The 19,826-nt window shown below is 55.9% G+C and overlaps 1 protein-coding gene across 4 annotated transcripts; it reads right to left on the bottom strand.

The window, feature by feature from the left end:
• Nucleotides 1–1,336: 1,336 nt before the first annotated feature.
• On the bottom strand, nucleotides 1,337–18,159 carry CDC45 (cell division cycle 45). 4 transcript variants are annotated; one of them, XM_038762989.1, is made up of 19 exons: nucleotides 18,085–18,159; nucleotides 14,546–14,605; nucleotides 11,908–12,000; nucleotides 9,416–9,553; nucleotides 8,873–9,043; nucleotides 8,581–8,636; nucleotides 8,188–8,236; nucleotides 7,313–7,374; nucleotides 6,726–6,776; nucleotides 6,451–6,570; nucleotides 5,020–5,151; nucleotides 4,145–4,243; nucleotides 3,766–3,936; nucleotides 3,217–3,355; nucleotides 2,912–2,995; nucleotides 2,673–2,791; nucleotides 2,032–2,108; nucleotides 1,607–1,673; nucleotides 1,337–1,482 (listed from the first exon to the last, which is right to left on the bottom strand). In XM_038762989.1, exons 1-18 carry the CDS (start codon nucleotides 18,133–18,135, stop codon nucleotides 1,609–1,611), a joined length of 1,737 nt encoding a protein of 578 aa, XP_038618917.1. In that variant the 5' UTR covers nucleotides 18,136–18,159; the 3' UTR covers nucleotides 1,337–1,482; nucleotides 1,607–1,608. The 4 variants fall into 4 exon arrangements, with proteins under 4 accessions (XP_038618917.1, XP_038618919.1, XP_038618920.1 ...); XM_038762991.1 differs by lacking the exon at nucleotides 18,085–18,159 and adding an exon at nucleotides 15,330–15,396; XM_038762992.1 differs by lacking the exon at nucleotides 11,908–12,000.
• Nucleotides 18,160–19,826: the final 1,667 nt, after the last annotated feature.

Raw genomic sequence — 19,826 nt, 5'->3', positions numbered from 1 at the left:
CTAACCAGGGAGACAGATAGATACCTAACTACAACTAGAACGGCCCAAATAAATAATGGAATAAGCTCATAATTAGGTGTGATAAGGGTGGGCATAAATAAGTATGTATGGCCTAGAGGCGACAAGGCAGTTTATACGGTTTTAAGTGTCGCGTGATCAATCAGGGGAAGGCTCGTTTGGAGAAGGCGGGATTTTAGGAGGGATTTGAAGGTGGGGAGGGCTGGGGTCTGTCAGATGTAGAGAAGGTGGGTGCTTCGGGTTGGGGGAGCAGTGCGAGTGGGGATAATAATAATAATAATGATGGTATTTTTAAGCACTTAGTTTGTGCAAAGCAGTGTTCTAAGCGCTGGGGGGATACAAGGCGATCAGGTTGTTCCACGTGGGGCTCACAGTCCTAATCCCCATTTTACAGATGAGGGAACTGAGGCCCAGTTAAGTGAGTTGCCCACAGTCACACAGCTGACAGTTGGTGGAGCCGGGATTTGAACCCATGATCTCTGACTCCCAAGCCTGGGCTCTCTCCACTGAGCCAAGCTGCTTCTCACGGAAGCGGAGTCCACGAGAGCGAGGGATGGCTAGAAGATTGGCTGTGGCTGAGCCGACTTAAGTTTTGGCGTGATGCGGAGGGACCCGGGGAGCTGGTTGGGGTTTTTTGGGGAGCGATTCGGGCCGAGTGACGCCTGGGAAGACGAGCCGTGCGGAGGCGTGGGGTCTAAGATAGGAGTGGGAGAGGCTGGAGGCGGGGAGACTGGCGGGGAACCGGATGTGAGCATCCCACCGCGATATGGCCGGAGCTCGGATCGGGCTGGCGGAGCCCGTTAGGATGGAGGGGAAGGGGGTGGATCAGGAAGAACTGGCAGGACGTGGCAGTGGGCCGGATGTGAGGGCTGAATGATAGCGAAGCGTCGGGGATGGCACCGAGCAGAGACGCGAGCCCCCCCTCCCAGGGTGTCCCACTAGTGTCTTCTCCCGAAGTTCTTCCTTGTGTCCCCCCACAATCCCTCCTGCTGCAGTGTCAGCCCAATTCCCCACGGTCCGGCCCTCGGGGGGACGGGAGAGCGGCCGACCGGCCTCCCCCGGTACAGATACTTCCAGTCCCGGGCGGCCTCCCTTCTCTCCCTGGATGTAGTGGAAGGTCCCTGTGGGCAGGAACTGGGTTGCACGGGCCAATTCCAGGGCCAGGCCTCAATAACTGCCCCCACCACTTAGAGAGATCGCACTTTGCTCTCCCCGGAGTGGCCGTGAAGGTTGGCCTGCGGGACGGGTCACAGCCCAGGGGGATCCAGGCACTACTGGCTGGGGAGGGAAACAGGACAAGAGGCAGGAGGGGGGCGGTTCAGGGTCTTTATTAGGTCCGAGGGGACGGGCAAGTTTCCCCTCCATCTAAAAAGTTGATCATTTACAATCACCTCACGTGGAGGCGGGCAGTGGGGGCCGGTGGGTAGAGGAGCGTCGGGCTTTGTTCCGAGGGCGTGGGTGGCACTGAGGAAGAAGAAGAGCCCCGCTGCAGCCGGGCTCCCCGGGCCCCCCGGATGCTGTCCCGGGACCCGGGGAGACATCTCCGATCAGCAAGTTCCCCCACCACGTACGGCCCCGCCAGACTCACCCTTAGGACAAGAGCGAGATCAGGGCATCCAGGAACTTGCTGCGATCCTCAATTTTCAGCTCGATGACTGGAGCAGAAGGTGCAGATGGTTCATTAGGGGAGGGGCCCGGTGGAGGGAATCAAAGGGGGGTGTGGGGAGGACCCCCCCACACACCTCTGCCCCAGCACCTCCTCTCCCACCATCCCCCCCCAACCCATCACGGTCTCCAGGATCCCCTCAGCGGTGGGCCCCAGCCCCCCAATTTTCCAGTATTCCGCTTCCCGCTGGCGACCCGGCCTGGCTCGTCCTGAGAGCCAAGGGCGGGTGTGCGATGGGGATGTTACTAAGCACTGAAGCCCCCAGGTGTCTGCCCAGCCCAGCCCAAGTCACTGGCTCAGGGTGGACCCCCCCCCAACTAGGTGACAACTGGAGGAGAGGCTCTTACTCGACAAGTCGAAGTGGTTGTGCAGAGTCCTGGAGTTGGTGCTCTCGGCCGCCTTCTCAAACGCTCTCCCAAAGAAACTACAGGGCCCAGAGAGATGTTCTGGGCGGGAGTCTCAGCAGCACAGTCCCAGCATGTATCACTTCCCCCTGGATGTAGGCCTCCCTGTTCGGCTCTTAAAGAGCTGCAGAGCCCTCGGAGGCTCTGGAAAACTCCCCCGGGAGGCTCTGCAGAGCTCAGGGGCGGGAGCGGCCTGACTCACGGCCGGCTTCTCCCCGTATTTTGCAGAACTGGGGGGCTGTGGCGAGCAGCCCCTCTCCCCAATCTCTCCCGCGTGCCCTGGGCGCCGTCCGAGCCAGTTGAGCGTAGGCATCAGTGTACTCTCTGCCCGTGTTCTATATTAGGGCCCCACTCTCAAAGTCTCTCCCCAACCCTGCAAGGTTTGCTCCCTCTCTGACCTTAGACCATCTGGGGGGTCACCTCCACCCAACAGGCGCCCAGTACAGCACCTGATGTAACATCCGGCCCTCGGCAGGGGCCCTGCCCGTCTGGGCGATCATGCCCCAGTATCTGGGAGTTCTTAGCAGGGAGGAAGTGGGGTCCCCGGTGGGCCCCCGCCCGCCCCCGGGGCACCAAACGCTCACTTCTTCTTGTCGGAGGCCTCGGTCTCCGGAGGAATCCCCACCATGATCACGGTGCCCTGCTCCACGTCCATCGGGGCCGCCATCACCAGGGGCAGCAGCTGGCAGCGTCTGTTCTTGGTCTGGGGGACGAGGGGTTGCTCGGTGCGGGCCCCCGCCGTCCGGAGGGGAGAGGGGAGCGGGGAGGGCCGCGCCCCGGCCGCCTCCAGCCCGCTAGCGGGGAGCCTCGTCGCTGGACTTACGGAGCGGATGAAGGACTTGAGCAGACACTTGCTGAGCAGCCCCAAGGCCACAGGTTTGGAGAACAGTCTCACGTCGGGTGTGCCCTGGGGGCGGAGAAGGGTCACCGGTGGGTGCCTCGGCCGAAGGAGGGTGTGAAAACAAGGGGAGGGCGAGGACAAGGAAATGTGGGTGACGGTAAGGATGAGGACGAGGGCCAGGGGCAGGATGAGGGTGAGGCCGAGGGCCAGGACCAGAGAAGGGACAAGGATAAGTCAGGTGGCAGGGGCTAGGGCTGGCGAGGGGACAAGGCCCGTTGAGTACCCACTTCGGGGAGGTAGCAGTAGAGGAAGGGCCCCTGGGAAATGACGAGGTTGGTGCAGATACAGCTGGCCACGGTCTGTTGAATGGCCCGGAGACGCCGCTTAGCCAGCTCTAGACCCTGCTGCAGCGTGTCCAGGTTACTCCTGTCGTGGACCCCGGCGGGAGTCAGTGGGTCCTCACCCCCAGCCCCAGCAACACCTCCCCAACTCCCTGCGCCCACCCTCACCAGATCCCGGGTCCCGACCCCCCGTCCCCTCCTCCCATCCCACCGGGCAGTCCCAGACCCCTGGCTCTGCCCCAACCTTTGTTCCCCCTCCTGCTCTCGCCACCCGCCTGGCCGCCAAGAGCCCGGCTGGGAGGCCAGCGGGTGCCGAAAGACACCGTGGACCCACGGGAGATGCCCCGAGAGAGTAGCGGCCGTCTCCTGCCAGCAAGGGGAGGTCAGACTGGGGACCCTTTGGGGTCCTCTGGGCCAAGGCGGATCGCTAGGAAGCTGGGACCGGCCCGAGGTGAGGAGTTTGTGGGAGGGGGCCGGTGGAGGTGCCCTCCGTACCTGGAGAGGCTGTCCAGTGCCTTGATGAAGCTGTCCGTGCCCGTCCCGTTGGCCCCGTCCTTGTCCACGCTCTCCATCAGGGAAGTGGCGGCGTAGACGATGTCGCTGGCCAGAAACTTGTTCTTGAAGCCAAACGTAATGCTGAAAGTCTGCACCCGCAGGTCCTTCATCCTGCAGCGGGGGAGCAGGGAGAGGGCGTGGGTGGGTGGGCCGTGGGGAGCGTGCTTGGGCGGGCAGACCATGAGGGGAAGGTGGCAGAATTTAAAAATCAGAGGTTTTTACTGCCTAACAGGAGACCACTCGCCCCAGTTGGCTCGGGGAAGAAGCGACCCTGGCTTCCCGGTGGGGGTGGGGGCGGGCAGAGACCGTCCGGCTTTACCCAAACTTGTTGGCGGACTCCTCAATCATGTCCCGCAGGCTCTCCTTCAGGGAGACGTCCATGGAGTGGAACTTCTGCTTCACCTGTTTCAGAGGCAGGCTGCAGGGACGGGGAGGGGCCGGCCTGCTCGGCATCTGGGGGCCACCGGGAACGGGGTGGGGGGTATGTGTGGGGGCTGGGGGGCACCTGCTTGGGGCAGAAAGGTGTTTCGGGGTGTTGCTTCCAGCCCACGGATGGGCAGAAACAGAGGGCAGAGTCCCAGGTTACAACCAGTGGGGTGTGTCTCTGCAATCTCTCCGTTTCTCTTCCTCTCCATCCTTCCCTTTGTTGCATAGGTCTTTGTGACTTTTTTATCCTGGGTTGTGTGTTCTGGTGTCTCTGCTGAGGCCCTCTCCGTCCCCCTATCCGCCCCTCTGGGGCTCCACTTCTTCCTTTAGTCCGTAAGTTTGTTGTGGGCAGGGAATGTGCTTATCAACTCTGTTGTATTGTACGCTCCCAAGCGCTTAGTATAGTGTTCTGCACGTGTTAAGTGCTCCATAAATACAACTGATCAGTCGATTGATTCTTCTGAGGACTGCTGAGTACAGACCGTCACTACAGCACAGTTGCAAATCCCTGCAACTCTTGCCCTGGTGACGATTCCCTCGGGACCCTAAGGGATAACGGCGGGAGAGGGGGTCTAAACTAGCTCATTTTCTATAAGGACATGGCAGTTGCTCAGAGCCCGGACCCCTGGCCCGGGAGACTGGCTGTCCCGTTGCCGGGGAGGAGGAGTCCCTGCAAGCCTCCCAGCCTGAAAGCCCGTCCGTCGGGTGACCCCACCTCCGCTGCCCAGTGCCCAGCTGGAGGGGCCATCCGTCGGCCCATGTCCTCACCCCATGTCCGCCAGGAATTCCTGCAGACGCTTCTGGCCCTGCAGTGTCCACAGCTTGAGGCTGGCCGCCGTGTAGCCGCTGTTCCACAGGCTCTCGTAGAGGGACCAGTGCTGATACAGGGCCAGGCGCAGGCTGTCGCAGCACGCGCCCGGTTAAGGAATATTCCGAGGCCCCCGACGCCCATTTCCCGTCCATCTCGGCCCGGATCCGCTGGGATCCCTCCGGCGTGGCCCGGCCCGGCCCCGCCGTGAGGCTGCAGTTACCCCGCTCGGATCCATTCCGCACTCGGTCGCGGGTGACGGGCACGTTGTCCCAAGCCCCGTGACCGGGGACCCCCGTTCCCCACCCGTCCCCCTCATCAGCAGGGGATCGTCGGGAGTAGCCACCCGCAGCCCCGACCGCCAAGAGAAGCCGAGAGGCTTGGGAGTCAGGAGGACATGGGGAAGCAGTGTGGCTCAGTGGAAAGGGCACGGGCTTTGGAGTCAGAGTTCATGGGTTCAAATCCCGGCTCTGCCAATTGTCAGCTGTGTGACTTTGGGCAAGTCTCTTAACTTCTCTGTGCCTGTTACCTCATTTGTAAAATGGGGATTAAGACTGTGAGCCCCCCATGGGACAACCTGATCACTTTGTAACCTCCCCAGCGCTTAGAACAGTGGTTTGCACATAGTAAGCACAGCACCTGTCAATATGTTTGTACATATTACTCTATTTATTTTACTTGTACATATCTATTCTATTTATTTTACTTTGTTAGTATGTTTGGTTTTGTTCTCTGTCTCTTTCTCCCCCTTTTAGACTGTGAGCCCACTGTTGGGTAGGGACTGTCTCTATATGTTGCCAACTTGTACTTCCCAAGCGCTTAGTACAGTGCTCTGCACACAGTAAGCGCTCCATAAATACGATTGATTGATTGATAGTAAGCGCTTAATAAATGCCATTATTATTATTGTTATTAATCCTAGCTCCTCCTCTTGTCTGCTGTGAGACCTTGGGTAAGTCAATTCTCTGGGCTTCAGCTCCCTCATCTGCCAAATGGGGGTTAAGAGTGGGATCCCCACATGGGACGGGGACCGTGTCCAGCCTGATTAACCGATAACCTGAGAGAGAAGCAGCGTGGCTCAATGGAAAGAGCCCAGGCTTGGGAGTCAGAGGTCATGGGTTCTAATCCCGGCTCTGCCATTTGGACAAGTCACTTCACTTCTCTGTGCCTCAGTTACCTCATCTGTAAAATGGGGATTAAGACTGTGAGCACCACATGGGACAACCTGATCACCTTGTATCCCCCCCAGCGCTTAGAACAGTGCTTTGCACTTAGTAAGTGCTTAACAAATACCAACATTATTATTATTATTAACTTGTATCTACCCCAATACTTAAAACGGTGCTTGGCACATAGTAAGCGCTTAACAAGCACCAAAACGGTTAGGATACTCGTATTCGAAGGCGATTCTCATGCAGTCGATGGACAGGGAGTTCTCCTCATCCTCGTTGCGGTGGTTGTGGCGGGACACGTGTCGCTGGAGCGCCCCGATGTCTGTCACGTATTTCATTCTGGAGACGGGAGTGGTCCGAGCTCACGCCGGACCGACGGACTGACCAAGGCCCCCCAGCTTCCTCCCCCGGCCCAGGAGCAGCGGCCTCGCCCCCGCCGCGAGGGACTCCGCCATCGCCCCTTCCCAGAGCCTCAGAGGTGAGAATGGGCTTACTGAGTGATCTTGTCTTGTATCCACTGGTCCGTTAGTCCGACGATGGCCCACCTGGGGTGGGGGGAAGAAAGTAGGTGGTGAGGGAAATGGGGGCCTTCATACTGGACAGGATCGGGGAAAAGAAAGCAGGCAGCGAGGGGCAGGTGACGATTGCCCCAGGTCTGGCCAGCGAGTGCAGTGACCGCCCAGGGCCCAGAGTCCACGGTCTATGGTACCCGCAACGGAAAACCCATTTGGACACGGCCTCGGGTAATCTGGAGGAGCAGGTCTGGGGGTCTCCTTCCCATGTCTGTCTCTGGCGAAGGCCAGGATGGGAAGGGGGGTCCACCCATCTGTCTCCCAGGGGTCAGAAGGGTGGCAGAAAGGGTCATTTTGTTTCCTCAGGACTAAAGCCACCCGGGCCCAGTGTTCCCCTCATGGGCCTCGTAACAGCACCAGCCCCCTGCTCCGCTCCGTGGTGACGCTGGCCCGGCTGGGGATGGTGCAGCCCAACGGGGATGCGGAGGTCAGAGGCCGCGGGCGGACTGGTGGTTTGGCCCAGGAAGTAGCCGTCCCGTGGGGAAGCATGTGAGTTTGGTGCCACGTACCACAACATATCGTTCAGGTCCTTGGACATGATCCAGGCGAGGTCAAACATCACCATGGCGGACTGCAGGGCAGACGGCAGACATTGAGGCCCCGTGCCCGTTTGCCTGTGGCCCGTTTCCACTGGTGGCTACGCAGCCAAGGGCCTGGGGCGGGTGGGTCCCCGCTCCGGCGCAGGGAGTGGGCACATGCGGGGCCTCGGTCATCAGCCGCTGTCCTTTCTTAGCCTGGCCCCCTCAATTGCCGGTGCTCTGCGGGGGCAGTCAGGGACAGCCAGAGAGGGCATGAATAATAATTTTGGTGTTTGTTGAGGGCTCACTATGTGAGGCACTGTTTTATGCACTGAGGTAGACACAAGGTAATCGGGTTGGACAGTCCCTGCCCCATTTAGGGCTAACAGTCTTAATCTCCATTTTACAGATGAGCGAACCGAGGCGCGCAGAAGTGCAGTGACTTGCTCAAGGTCACCCGGCAGACAAGTGGTGGAGTCCAGGACTCCCAGCCTTTGGGGCCTCCAGTGAGACACTTTCCCTCCCAAGCCCAGGACCTCCACAATGACTGCGAGAAGCTGGGACGACCCTGATGGGAACGGGAGCAGGAAGGTCAGGCTTCGGCTGCTCTGGCCGACGTTAGTGTTCTAACTTAGTTTTCTCTGATATGTGCGTGTTTGTGTGTAACTGTGTGTGCACCCGCACACTTTTCCTCCCTCCCTCCCCATTCCCACCCCGCTGCAATTCTCCCCACCGCTGGCTTCCTGCTATCCCATTTGGCTGGTGGCGGAAACACCCAGGGCTACGTCAACAGGAATGAGCCAGCGGGCTGTCCCGGCGCCCAGTGCCGGGCACGGTCCGGCCTCCCGGCGCCCACCGCTGCTCACCGAGGTGCCGTGGTACTCGTACTGCTCGTAGTCGAATAGGATCTCCTTCCTGCAAGGGAGACACAGAGCCCCCAGGCTCCCTGCTCAGGTAGGTGAGCCCCGCCTGCTCCTTTCCCCGAGGCCGGAGGAGACCCTCGGCCCCCGCCACGCCGAGGCTGCGTCGGGATCGCGGCCCACCCGCCCTCAGGTCCCCCCACGTCCCCAACCAGCCGGACCCCTAGGGTGAGTGGTCCCCAGATGGGGTGGCCAGACGGCTATCCCTCACTGGGTAGAGTGCCTTGGCTCCCCCGCCGTCCCGGGGCAGGAGTGTGGATATGTCAGGGGAGACGACCACCCGCGATGGGGAGCGAAACTGAGACCGGACCCCGCCCGGGGCCCCGCCGGCTGGCCTACCTGCGGGCTTCCCACTCCCGCCGCTCACGGCGCCTCATGGTCCGCTCCACCACGGCCTGGCGCGGGAGACAGAGCCGAAACCCCTTCGTGTCGGGGACCGGGGATCCCTGCCGCTCCTGCCCCCCACCTCCGGCACCGCGCTTGGCTGGCGCACGTTACTCCTGTACGGACCGATGGACGGAAGGAGCCATTTCCCCACCCTCACCGCCCTTCCCTTTGAATAACCACTGGGGCCTTGCAGCCCAAGGACCAAACTGTCCCGGCCATCAGGGGATCCGCCCCAGCCCCTCACCTCCTCAAATCGCCTGCGTTTTTCAGCGGGCCCCGCCCTCTCGCTCTCCGAGCTCTCTCCCCCTTCCTCCTCCGCCTCTTCTTCCTCCTCCTCCTCTTCCTCGTCGTCTCTGAAGATGTCCTCATAGGCGGGGACGTCCAGGTCGTCATCTTGCTTAATGAGGAGCTTCACCTGGCGGAAACGGAGCCGCGGGGGTCCCGGGCAGCCGGCCGAGTGCCAGCCCAGGCACGGCCCAAGAGCGGAGGGGGCAGAGGCTTAGGGCCAGGGCTCGTGACCCTCCTCCACACACTGGCATCGCCCAGGTGTCTCTGGCCACTGCCCCGAGACTTCGGCCGGCTGCCCGGGAGAGCCACCCTGCCAGCACCCCAAGGTCGGCGGGCCCTCCGTTGAACGAACACGTCCGCCACGTCCGTAGCCCCCTGGCCAAAGTTCCTTCCCGCCGGGCTCCGTGCCCACGGCTGGCCTGGGCTAACGGACCCAACGCCACCGCTCCCTGACCCACCGGACTTCTGCGAGGCGTAAATCCCGGCAGGGAGCACATACCTGCGTGTCGTTGTACACGTTGACGACGTTGACGGGCCGGTGCGTGTCGCACACGAAGAACAGCGTGTCTTCCTCGGGCTGCAGAGCCTCCAGCAAGTCTACATTGGCGCCACAGTTGATGAGGAGGAAGTGACGGAACTGGAGGAGGCAACCGGGGGGAGTCGGACCTCTAACGGCCCGCCAGGGATCCCGGTTCAGAGGGGCTTCGCCCCCAACGAGGGTCCCTCCCGCCCCGTCTCGCCCCCGATCCAGAAGGACGGGGCGCCTGTGAAAGAGTCCGGAGCCGGAAGGCAAGGAGTCCCGGCTTCTAGTCCCAGGTCAGCGACTGACTCAGGCAGGCCTCAGTCGCCCTGCCTGTCAAATGGGTGAGTCCCTTCCCTTCCCTCCCTCTAACGCTATGACCCCCTCGTTGGGTGGGATTGTGTCCGATCTGATAATCCTGTTTGTATCGGCTCCGGTAGTAGCGGTAGTAGTACTAACGATTACGGAGCACTGTACTAAGCACCGGGAGAGGATGTATAGGTGGGAATTAGACGTGGTCTCTGTCTCTCGGGGGGTTCACAATCCAAGCTCCGGGAAGCGGCAGGGAGACACGTGGAACTGGGGAGCCGCGGGTGGGAGGGAGGGTGGCCCTGGGAGGAGGGCGGTAGGCTGGTCCCCGATGACCTCTTTGCCCTTGGGGAGATGCCCGAGGTTCAGTCTATAGATGGTGGCAGCGATGGGGGCACCTGGACTTGGGGACAACTGAGCCGACCCCATCAAGAAGCAGCGTGGCTCAGCGGAAAGAGCCCGGGCTTGGGAGTCAGAGGTCGTGGGTTCTAATCCCGGCTCCGCCCCTTGTCAGCTGTGTGACTTGGGGCAAATCACTTAGCTTCCCTGGGCCTCAGTTCCCTCATCTGGAAAATGGGGATGAAGACTGTGAGCCCCACGTGGGACAACCTGCTGACCTTGTATCTACCCCAGCGCTTAGAACAGTGCTTGGCACACAGTAAGTATTTAACAAACACCATAGTTAGGAGAAGCAGCGTGGCTCAGTGGAAAGAGCCCATGCTTTGGAGTTAGAGGTCATGGGTTCAAATCCCTGCTCTGCCAACTGTCAGCTGTGTGACTTTGGGCAAGTCACTTAACTTCTCTGTGAATCAGTTACCCCATCTGTAAAATGGGGGTTAAAACTGTGAGCCCCCCCGTGGGACAACCCGATCACCTTGTAAGCTCCCCAGCGCTTAGAACAGTGCTTTGCACATAGTAATCGCTTAACAGATACCATCATTATTATTGTTATTATCCCAAACCCGTGTTAGAAGAGTGGGAGAACTGAAGGGCTTTAGGATTCGGCAAAGGCCGATCGGGATCTGGAAGACTCTAGTGACGGTTTAAAACCCTGGGAATGTCCCAGAATCTCCTTGGTTCCCCAGATGAAGAGCAGGCGGGGTAGGATGCGGACTGGGCTCTGAGGGGCCGGTTGCCGGGGGTCAGGGTTGAGAAGGAGGGGAGGTGTTGGGTGGGCGGGCGGGGTCTCCCCTCAGGGACCCCCACATCAGGCGCAAGGCTGCAAGAGGCCGGGTCACCGAGGCGGGGCTCCTCGGGCACTTGGGGCAGGGGGCGAGGGCCTGCCCTCCGGTTACCCCAACATCAGCTCTTCTCTTCCTGCCAGGGGCCCCGCCCCGGCCCCCCCAGCCCAAGGACGACACGTTTTTCCACAGTCCCCTCCCCAACCTCCACAGTTCCAGCTCAGGCTGACCCCCGGGCTCCGTGTAGCTCTCTGCAATCCCCAGCTGCCCCCGCAATCTCTCTGGGCCTCACTTTCCCCGTCTGTAAAATGGGGGTGCCAGCGCCCGCCTCTCCGGGCCTCAGTTTCCCCCATACGTGTATCTGCAGAGCCAATGCTTGCTCCCCGGGGCTCGGTTTCCCCATCTGTCCCCTGGGGGTGCCAGGGATGATGATGATGGCATTTATTAAGCGTTTACTCTGTGCAAGGCACTGTTCTAAGCACGGGGGAGTTTACAAGGTGTTCAGGTTGTCCCACGGTGGGGGGCTCACAGTCTTAATCCCCATTTGACAGATGAGGTCACTGAGGCCCACAGAAGTGAGGTGACTTGCCCAAAGTCACACAGCTGACCATTGGCAGAGCCGGGATTTGAACCCATGACCTCTGACTCCAATAATGATGATGGCATTTATTAAGCGCTTACGATGTGCAAAGCACTGTACTAAGCGCTGGAAATATGATGGCATTAAATGTAACGATGGCTTTGCCCGAGCTCTTTCCACTGAGCCACGCGGTGCCTGCCGAGGAGGTTTGCAGTGGGTTTGCAGGTAGACTTGTAGACTGTGAACCCGCTGTTGGGTAGGGACCGTCTCTATGTGTTGCCAACTTGGACTTCCCAAGCGCTTACTACAGTGCTCTGCACACAGTAAGCGCTCAATCAATACGATTGAATGAATGAATGAATAGGGGGAAGGGCCTGGTGTGGCCAGAGGGCATCGCCTACCTGCTCTTTGTGCTCCAGAAATGCCGTCTCCAGGTCCTGCCACCCGGACACGGGGACCAGGGTGTACTGAACGTGGTCGCACTGGAACAGAGCCTGGGGAGAGAAGCCGACCGAGGCCCCCGTTCTAGTCCCGGCTCCGCTGTGTGACTTGGGTGAGTTCCTCAGCCTCTCTGAGCCTCCGTTTCCTCTTTAGTACAAGGGGAACTAAAGGAGGCCTTCCCAGAATGAGCCTCCTCCTTCCTCTCCCCCTCCTCTCCCTCTCCATCCCCCCCCGCCTTACCTCCTTCCCTTCCCCACAGCACCTGGATATATATATATATATATATATATATAGATATATAGATATATACATATATATATCTATATATATATATGTGTGTGTATATATATATACACATACACATACATGTATATGTATATATACACATGTATGTGTGTATATATACATATACATGTATGTGTGTATACATATATATACACACATACATGTATATATACATATATATATATATATATATATATATACATATATATATATATATATATATTCCCCCTTTTAGACTGTGAGCCCACTGTTGGGTAGGGACTGTCTCTATATGTTGCCAACTTGTACTTCCCAAGCGCTTAGTACAGTGCTCTGCACACAGTAAGCACTCAATAAATACGATTGATTGATTGATGTATATACGTTTGTATGTATTTATTATTTTATTTTATTTGTACATATTTATTCTATTTATTTTATTTTGTTAATTTGTTTTGTTCTCTGTCTCCCCCTTCTAGACCGTGAGCCCACTGTTGGGCAGGGACCGTCTCTATATGTTGCCAACTTGGACTTCCCAAGCGCTTAGTACAGTGCTCCGCACACAGTAAGCGCTCAATAAATACGACTGAATGAATGAATGAATGGGAAATAGATCCCTGTCTCTCCCCGGAGTGACGGGAACACAGCCCTCTGTAACTGGTGATGACAAAGGAGCAGTGCTCAACAACCACGGTGTATGTGAGTGTGTGGAGAGAGAGCGCACATACGCACAAGAGGGTGGTCCATACGGTAGCCGGAGTTCTTCCCCGACCCCAGAGGAGCCGGTAGTTGTTGTGGAAACCTGTCCCCGTGCTGGGTGGGGAGACTTTGGTCCCCTCAAATCTCCACCTCTGGCGCCACAATCCCCGCACCCCCCGGGCTTTGCGAACACAGGCAGCAGCAGCGAAAATCAGGAGACCCGCAGGCCGTCCCACCCAAACCTCAAGCGTGTATCACGCACAGCTCGTGTACAACGCTCAGGTGTACAACTTGGGCGCACAGCTCACGAGAAGTGGCGTGGCTTGGCAGAAAGAGCTCGGGCCTTGGCGCCAGAAGACCTGGGTTCTAATCCCAGCCCCGCCACTTACCAGCTGCGTGACCTTGGGTGAGTCACTTCACTTCTCCGGGCTTCTATCTGTGCTCCCTCCTACTTAGAATGTAAGCCCCATGTGGACCCTGATTATCTTGCATCTACCCAGTGCTTGATAAGTGCTTAACCTATACCACAGTTATTATTATGGCTTGCCTGCACTTAGTCATTCATTCATTCATTCATTCAATCGTATTTATTGAGCGCTTACTGTGTGCGGAGCACTGTACTAAGCGCTTGGGAAGTACAAGATGGCAACATATAGAGATGGTTCCTACCCAACAGCGGGCTCACAGTCTAGAAGGGGGAGACAGACAACAAAACAAAACATATTAACAAAATAAAATAAATAGAATAAATATGTACAAATAAAATAGAGTAATAAATCCGTACAAACATATATACATGTGCTGTAGGGAGGGGAAGGAGGAAAGGCGGGGGGGATGGGGAGGGAGAGGAGGGGGCAAGCGTTCAATTAATATTATTGATTGATTAGTTAACAAAGAACAGCACAAATGCCTCACATTTCCACTTTAATCTTTCTTCCCGGGACACAAACCCAGTATGATGATGATGATAATGGCATTTATTAAGCGCTTACTATGTGCAAAGCACTGTTCTAAGTGCTGGGGAGGTTACCCTGTATACGGCTCGCGTGCACAGCTCATGTACGCAACTTTCACATATAAAACTCATGCGAATACGGTTGGCGTGCACAGCTCATGTACACAACTTTCACATACAAAACTCAGGCGCACGGCTTGGGTGCACACAGCTCAGTTAGACGGCTCACCCACCCGGCCCTCAGCAGGCCCCCCAAAGCGACACTATCAAGATGTTGTCCTTTGCAGACTGGGAAACAAAAAAAAAAGGTTCCTGAGTACACAAGACTGTAGACTGTAAGCTCACTGTGGGCAGGGAATGTATCTGTTTATTGTTATATGTTTATTGTTACATTCATTCATTCATTCAATCGTATTTATTGAGCGCTTACTGTGTGCAGAGCACTGGACTAAGCGCTTGGGAAGTACAAGTTGGCAACATATAGAGACGGTCCCTACGCAACAGCGGGCTCACAATTACTGCTTATTGTTATCTGTACTCTCTCAAGCGCTTAGTACAGTGCTCCGCACACAGTAAGCGCTCGATAAATATGAATGAACAAGGACACCCCCCGCTCCCAGCCCACGGGCCTCCAACCCCAGCCCCCCGGGCTCTGGAGGGAGGAAAGGGAGTCTCATTACCTGGAGGATTTTGCAAGCGCATAGCGCATCCACGTCGAAAGCCACCAGAAGCAGAACCCTCTGTGGGAGCGAGCAGAGAAACATGAGGAAGAAATAAAAACAATAACAACGATAACCGTGGTATTTGCGAAGCACTTACTACGCGCCAGGCACCGTTCTAAGCGCTGGGATAGGTACAAGCTAATCGGGTTGGACGCAGTCCCGGTCCCACGCGAGGGCTCCCAGTTTTAATCCCCATTTTGCAGATGAGGGAACTGAGGCCCGGAGAAGGGAAGTGACTAGCCCAAGGTCACACAGTAGACAAGTGGCAGAGCCTTCTGACCCCCAGGCTCTCTATCCGCTAGGCCACACTGCTTCCATAATCCCACGTCCAACGGGGAATCTGCCGACGGGATGGTCCTGCTCCCGGAAGCGGCGCGTTCCTCACTTGGGTTCGTTTCCATTTTATCAAGTCTCGGGAGCAGGCTCGCTCCCAAGGACAAGCAGCATTCCCTCCTTCTGACCCCCACTAGGCCACACTGCTTCCATAATCCCACATCCAACGGGGAATCTGAGGACGGGAGCGGCCACGGACGGTCCTGCTCCCGGAAGCGGCGTGTTCCTCACTTGGGTTCGTTTCCATTTTATCCCGTCTCGGAAGGAGGCTCGCTCCCAAGGACAACCAGCATTCCCTCCGGACTGTCGGCTCCTTATGGGCTGGGAATGGGGCTACTAATGATGTTGTATTGTACTCTCCTAGGCGCTTAGTCCAGTGCTCTGCACTTAGTAAGCACTCAGTAAATACCATTGATTGATCCTGAGCAGAGTTCTACCCTCAGCACAATGATTTGGTCCACGACAGGCGGCCAGCACACGGCGAATGTTTGTTATAGGACCGGGCACCCAGCACGTCATCCTGGGGCTTGTGATGATGACCTTCCTTGTCAATTCAAGTTCAATCCTATTTACTGAGCGCTTACTGTCTGTACTAAGCGCTTGGAAAAGTACAGTACAGCAACAGGGACAATCCCTGCCGAGCTCCCAGCTCACGGAGGACACACACACACACAGGGTGAGAAGCAGTGTTGCCTAGTGGAAGGAGCCCAAGCTTGGGAATCGGGAGGCCTGGGTTCTAATCCAGTGAAACCCTGGGCGAGTCACTCAACTGCTCTGTGCCTCAGTTTCCTCATCTGCAAAATGGGGATTCAATACCTGTTCTCCCTCCTACTTAGACCGTGAGCCCCATGAGGGACCTACTCCCTCTCATCCTGTAAAGTCCCTTGAGGGTTGGGATCGTGTCTATCAACTCTATCCTATTTTTTTAAAATCAATCAATCAATCAGTGGCATTTATTCTTGTCCCGGGCAGGGACCGTATCTACCAACTCCGTTGTACTGCTCCTCCACAAGCCCTTGCTACCTCGCCCCGCACGCAGGAAGCGCTCAGTAAATAAGACGGATGAAGATGATTTATTGAGCGCTTACTGCGGGCAGAGCATGGAGCACTTATGCAGGCCATAAATGCTCACTAAATACTCCTAGACTGTGAGCTCGTTGTGGGCAGGAAATGAGTCTGATGTTCTACTGTCCTCTCCCAAGCGCTTAGAGCTTTGCACGCAATAAGCGTTCAATAACCCCAAGAGCTTAGTACAGTGCTCTGCACACAGTAAGTGCTCAATAAATGCCATTATTATTAATAAATACAACTGACTGAATGAATGAATAAATACGATTAATCAGAGAAGCAGCAGGGCTCAGTGGAAAGAGCCCAGGCTTGGAAATCAGAGGTCGTGGGTTCTAATCCCGGCTTTGCCACTTTGATAATAATAATGGCATTCGTTAAGCGTTTACTATGTGCCAAGCACTGCTCTAAGCGCTGGAGTAATAAAAAAAAAAAAAATAATAATGACATTTGTTAAGCTTTTACTATGTGCAAAGCACTGTTCTTCTAAGTGCTGGGGGAGGAATACAACGTGATCAAGTTGTTCCACTTGGGGCTCACAGTCTTAGTCCCCATTTTACAAATGAGGTAACTGAGGCTCAGAGAAGTGAAGTGACTTGCCCAAGGTCACACAACAGACTTGTACTTCCCAAGCACTTAGTACACTGCCCTGCACACAGTAAGCGCTCAATAAATACGATTGAATGACTATTAAGTTGGTTCCAATCCCGGCTCCGCAACTTGTCAACTGTGTGACTTTGGGTGAATCACTTCACTTCTCTGTGCCTTAGTTACCTCATTTGTAAAATGGGGATTAAGACTGTGAGCCCCACGTGGGACAACCTGATAATAATAATAATGATGGCATTTATTAAGCGCTTACTATGTGCAAAGCACTGTTCTAAGTGCTGGGGAGGTTACAAGGAGATCAGGTTGCCCCACAGGGGGCTCGCAGTCTTAATCCCCATTTTACAGATGAGGGAACTGAGGCCCAGAGAAGTTAAGTGACTTGCCCAAAGATCACCTTGTAAGCCAAGCTGATGATGATGATGATGGCATTTATTAAGCGCTTACTACGTGCAAAGCACTGTTATAAATGCTGGGGAGGTTACAAGGTGATCAGGTTTTCCCACGGGGGCTCGCAGTCTTAATCCCCATTTTACAGATGAGGGAACTGAGGCCCAGAGAATAATAATAATAATAATAATAATAATATTGTTGGTATTTAAGTGCTTACTATGTGCAAAGCACTGTTCTAAGCGCTGGGGAGGTTACAAGGTGATCAGGTTGTCCCACAGGGGGCTCACAGTCTTAATATCCATTTTACAGATGAGGGAACTGAGGCCCAGAGAATAATAATAATAATAATAATAATGATGCCTTTTGTTAAGCGCTTACTATGTGCAAAGCACTGTTCTAGGCGCTGGGGAGGTTACAAGGTGATCAGGTTGTCCCATGGGGGGCTCACAATTTTAATCCCCACTTTACAGATGAGGTAACTGAGGCACAGAGAAGTTAAGTCTTCCAGACTGTGAGCCCACTGTTGGGTGGGGACCGTCTATGTTGCCAACTTGGACTTCCCAAGCAGTGCTCTGCACAAAGTAAGCGCTCAATAAATACAACTGATTGATTGATAAGTGGGTCTCTCTAGGTTGCCAACTTGTACTTCCCAAGCAGTGCTCTGCACGCAGTAAGCGCTCAATAAATACAATTGATTGATTAAGTGACTTGCCCAAAAAGTGAGGTGACTTGCCCAGGGTCACACAGCTGACAAACGGCAGAAGCCGGGATCACCTTGGAAGCTCCCCGGCGCTTAGGACAGTGCTTTGCACATAGTAAGCGCTTAGCAAATCAATCAATCGTATTTATTGAGCGCTTACTGTGTGCGGAGCACTATACTAAGCGCTTAGGAAGTTCAATCAATCAATCAATCGTATTTATTGAGCGCTTACTGTGTGCAGAGCACTGTACTAAGCGCTTGGGAAGTATAAGTTGGCAACATACAGAGACAGTCCCTACCCAACAGTGGGCTCAATGCCTTTGTTATCAGAAGGGGCGGATTTTTGCGGCCGCCCCAGTGCTTAGCGCAGGGTTTAGCGCCCACATCAGCCCCCGCGCACCTGGCCCTGGATCGGCTCGTAGAAATCCCTGCGGAAATCGGCCAGGAACATGGTCCGCCGGGCCGGGAATCCCGGCCTGGGAATCCCGGGCTTCCAAGGAGGAGACGGCCACAGGCCGGGACAGCGGGCGGCGCCTCCAAGCCGGCGCCAAATCCCCCGCGCCTGATTGGCCGCGCGCCCCGCCTGTCGCCGGCCGCCCACCAATGGCCGCGCGCCGCCCCGGCCGCCCGCCGACGCCATTGGGCGAGCCTCCCGCCGAGTTGCGAGGGCTCCACCAATCGGGGGCCGGGACGGCGAGGGCGGGGGGCGGGGCCAACGCCGGCCTTCCCTCCTCCCCTTAGGGACGGGCCCAGGCTAGCAGTCATTCATTCATTCATTCAAAAGTACTTATTGAGCGCTTACTGTGTGCAGAGCACTGTACTAAGCGCTTGGGAAGTACAAATTGGCAACGTATAGAGACGGTCCCTACCCAACAGCGGGCTCACAGTCGAGAAGGGGGCCTCTGCATGAGCAGAACTTAGTCTTGAATCCACTGCTGTTGGGTAGGGACCGTCTCTGGATGTTGCCTACTTATACTTCCCAAGCGCTTAGTCCAGTGCTCTGCACACAGTAAGCGCTCAATAAATACGATTGAATGAATGACAAGACCCCATATGTTTGACCGGATCTCTCTTGAACGCAAGAGTACCCGCAGACGTAAATGTTCTTTAAAGATGAACTTTCGGGGTTTTGTGGCTTACCCTTCATTCCTTCCTTCCTTCCTTCAGTCGTATCTATTGAGCGCTTACTGTGTGCAGAGCACTGGACTAAGCGCTTGGGAAGTCCAAGTTGGCAACCGCCGGGGACGGTCTTGGGAGCTAGAGGTCGTGGGGTCTAATCCGGCTCCGCCAAATAATAATAATAGCATTTGCTAAGCGCTTACTATGTGCAAAGCACTGTTCTAAGCGCTGGGGGGGATACAATGGGATCAAGTTGTCCCACGTGGGGCTCACAGTCTTCATCCCCATTTTTACAGATGAGGTCACTGAGGCTCAGAGTAGTTAAGTGACTCGCCCAAGGTCACACAGCAGAATTGTGGTGGAGCCGGGATTCGAATCCATGACCTCTGACTCCAAAGCCCGCGCTCTTTCCACTGAGCCACGGATTAATTATTATTATTAATAATAATGATATCCATAATAATAATAATGACGGCATTTATTAAGCGCTTACTATGTGCAAAGCACTGTTCTAGGCGCTGGGAAGGTTACAAGGTCATCGGGTTGTCCCACGGGGGAGCTCACAGTCTTCATCCCCATTTTCCAGATGAGGGAACTGAGGCCCAGAGAAGTGAAGTGACTTGCCCAAAGCCACACAGCTGACAATTGGCAGAGCTGGGATTTGAACCCATGACCTCTGACTCCAAAACCCGGGCTCTTTCCATTGAGCCACACTGCTTCTCCAATAATAATGATGGTATTTGTAAGCGCTGGGGGGGATACAAGGTGATCAGGTTGTTCCACATGGGGTTCACGGTCTTAATCCCCATTTTACAGATGAGCTGAGGCACAGAGAAGTTAAGTGACTTGCCCAAAGTCACACAGCTGACACTTGGCAGAGTTGGGATTTGAACCCATGACCGCTGACTCCAAAGCCCGCGCTCTTTCCACTGACCCACGCTGCTTCTCATCCATCCATTCATTCAATCGTATTTATGGAGCGCTTACCGTGTGCAGAGCACTGTACTAAGCGCTTGGGAAGTA

This window comes from Tachyglossus aculeatus, chromosome 21 (assembly GCF_015852505.1).
Source record: "Tachyglossus aculeatus isolate mTacAcu1 chromosome 21, mTacAcu1.pri, whole genome shotgun sequence".
In the NCBI taxonomy this organism is placed as follows: Eukaryota; Metazoa; Chordata; class Mammalia; order Monotremata; family Tachyglossidae; genus Tachyglossus; species Tachyglossus aculeatus.
This window is presented reverse-complemented; position numbering and strand designations above follow the sequence as displayed.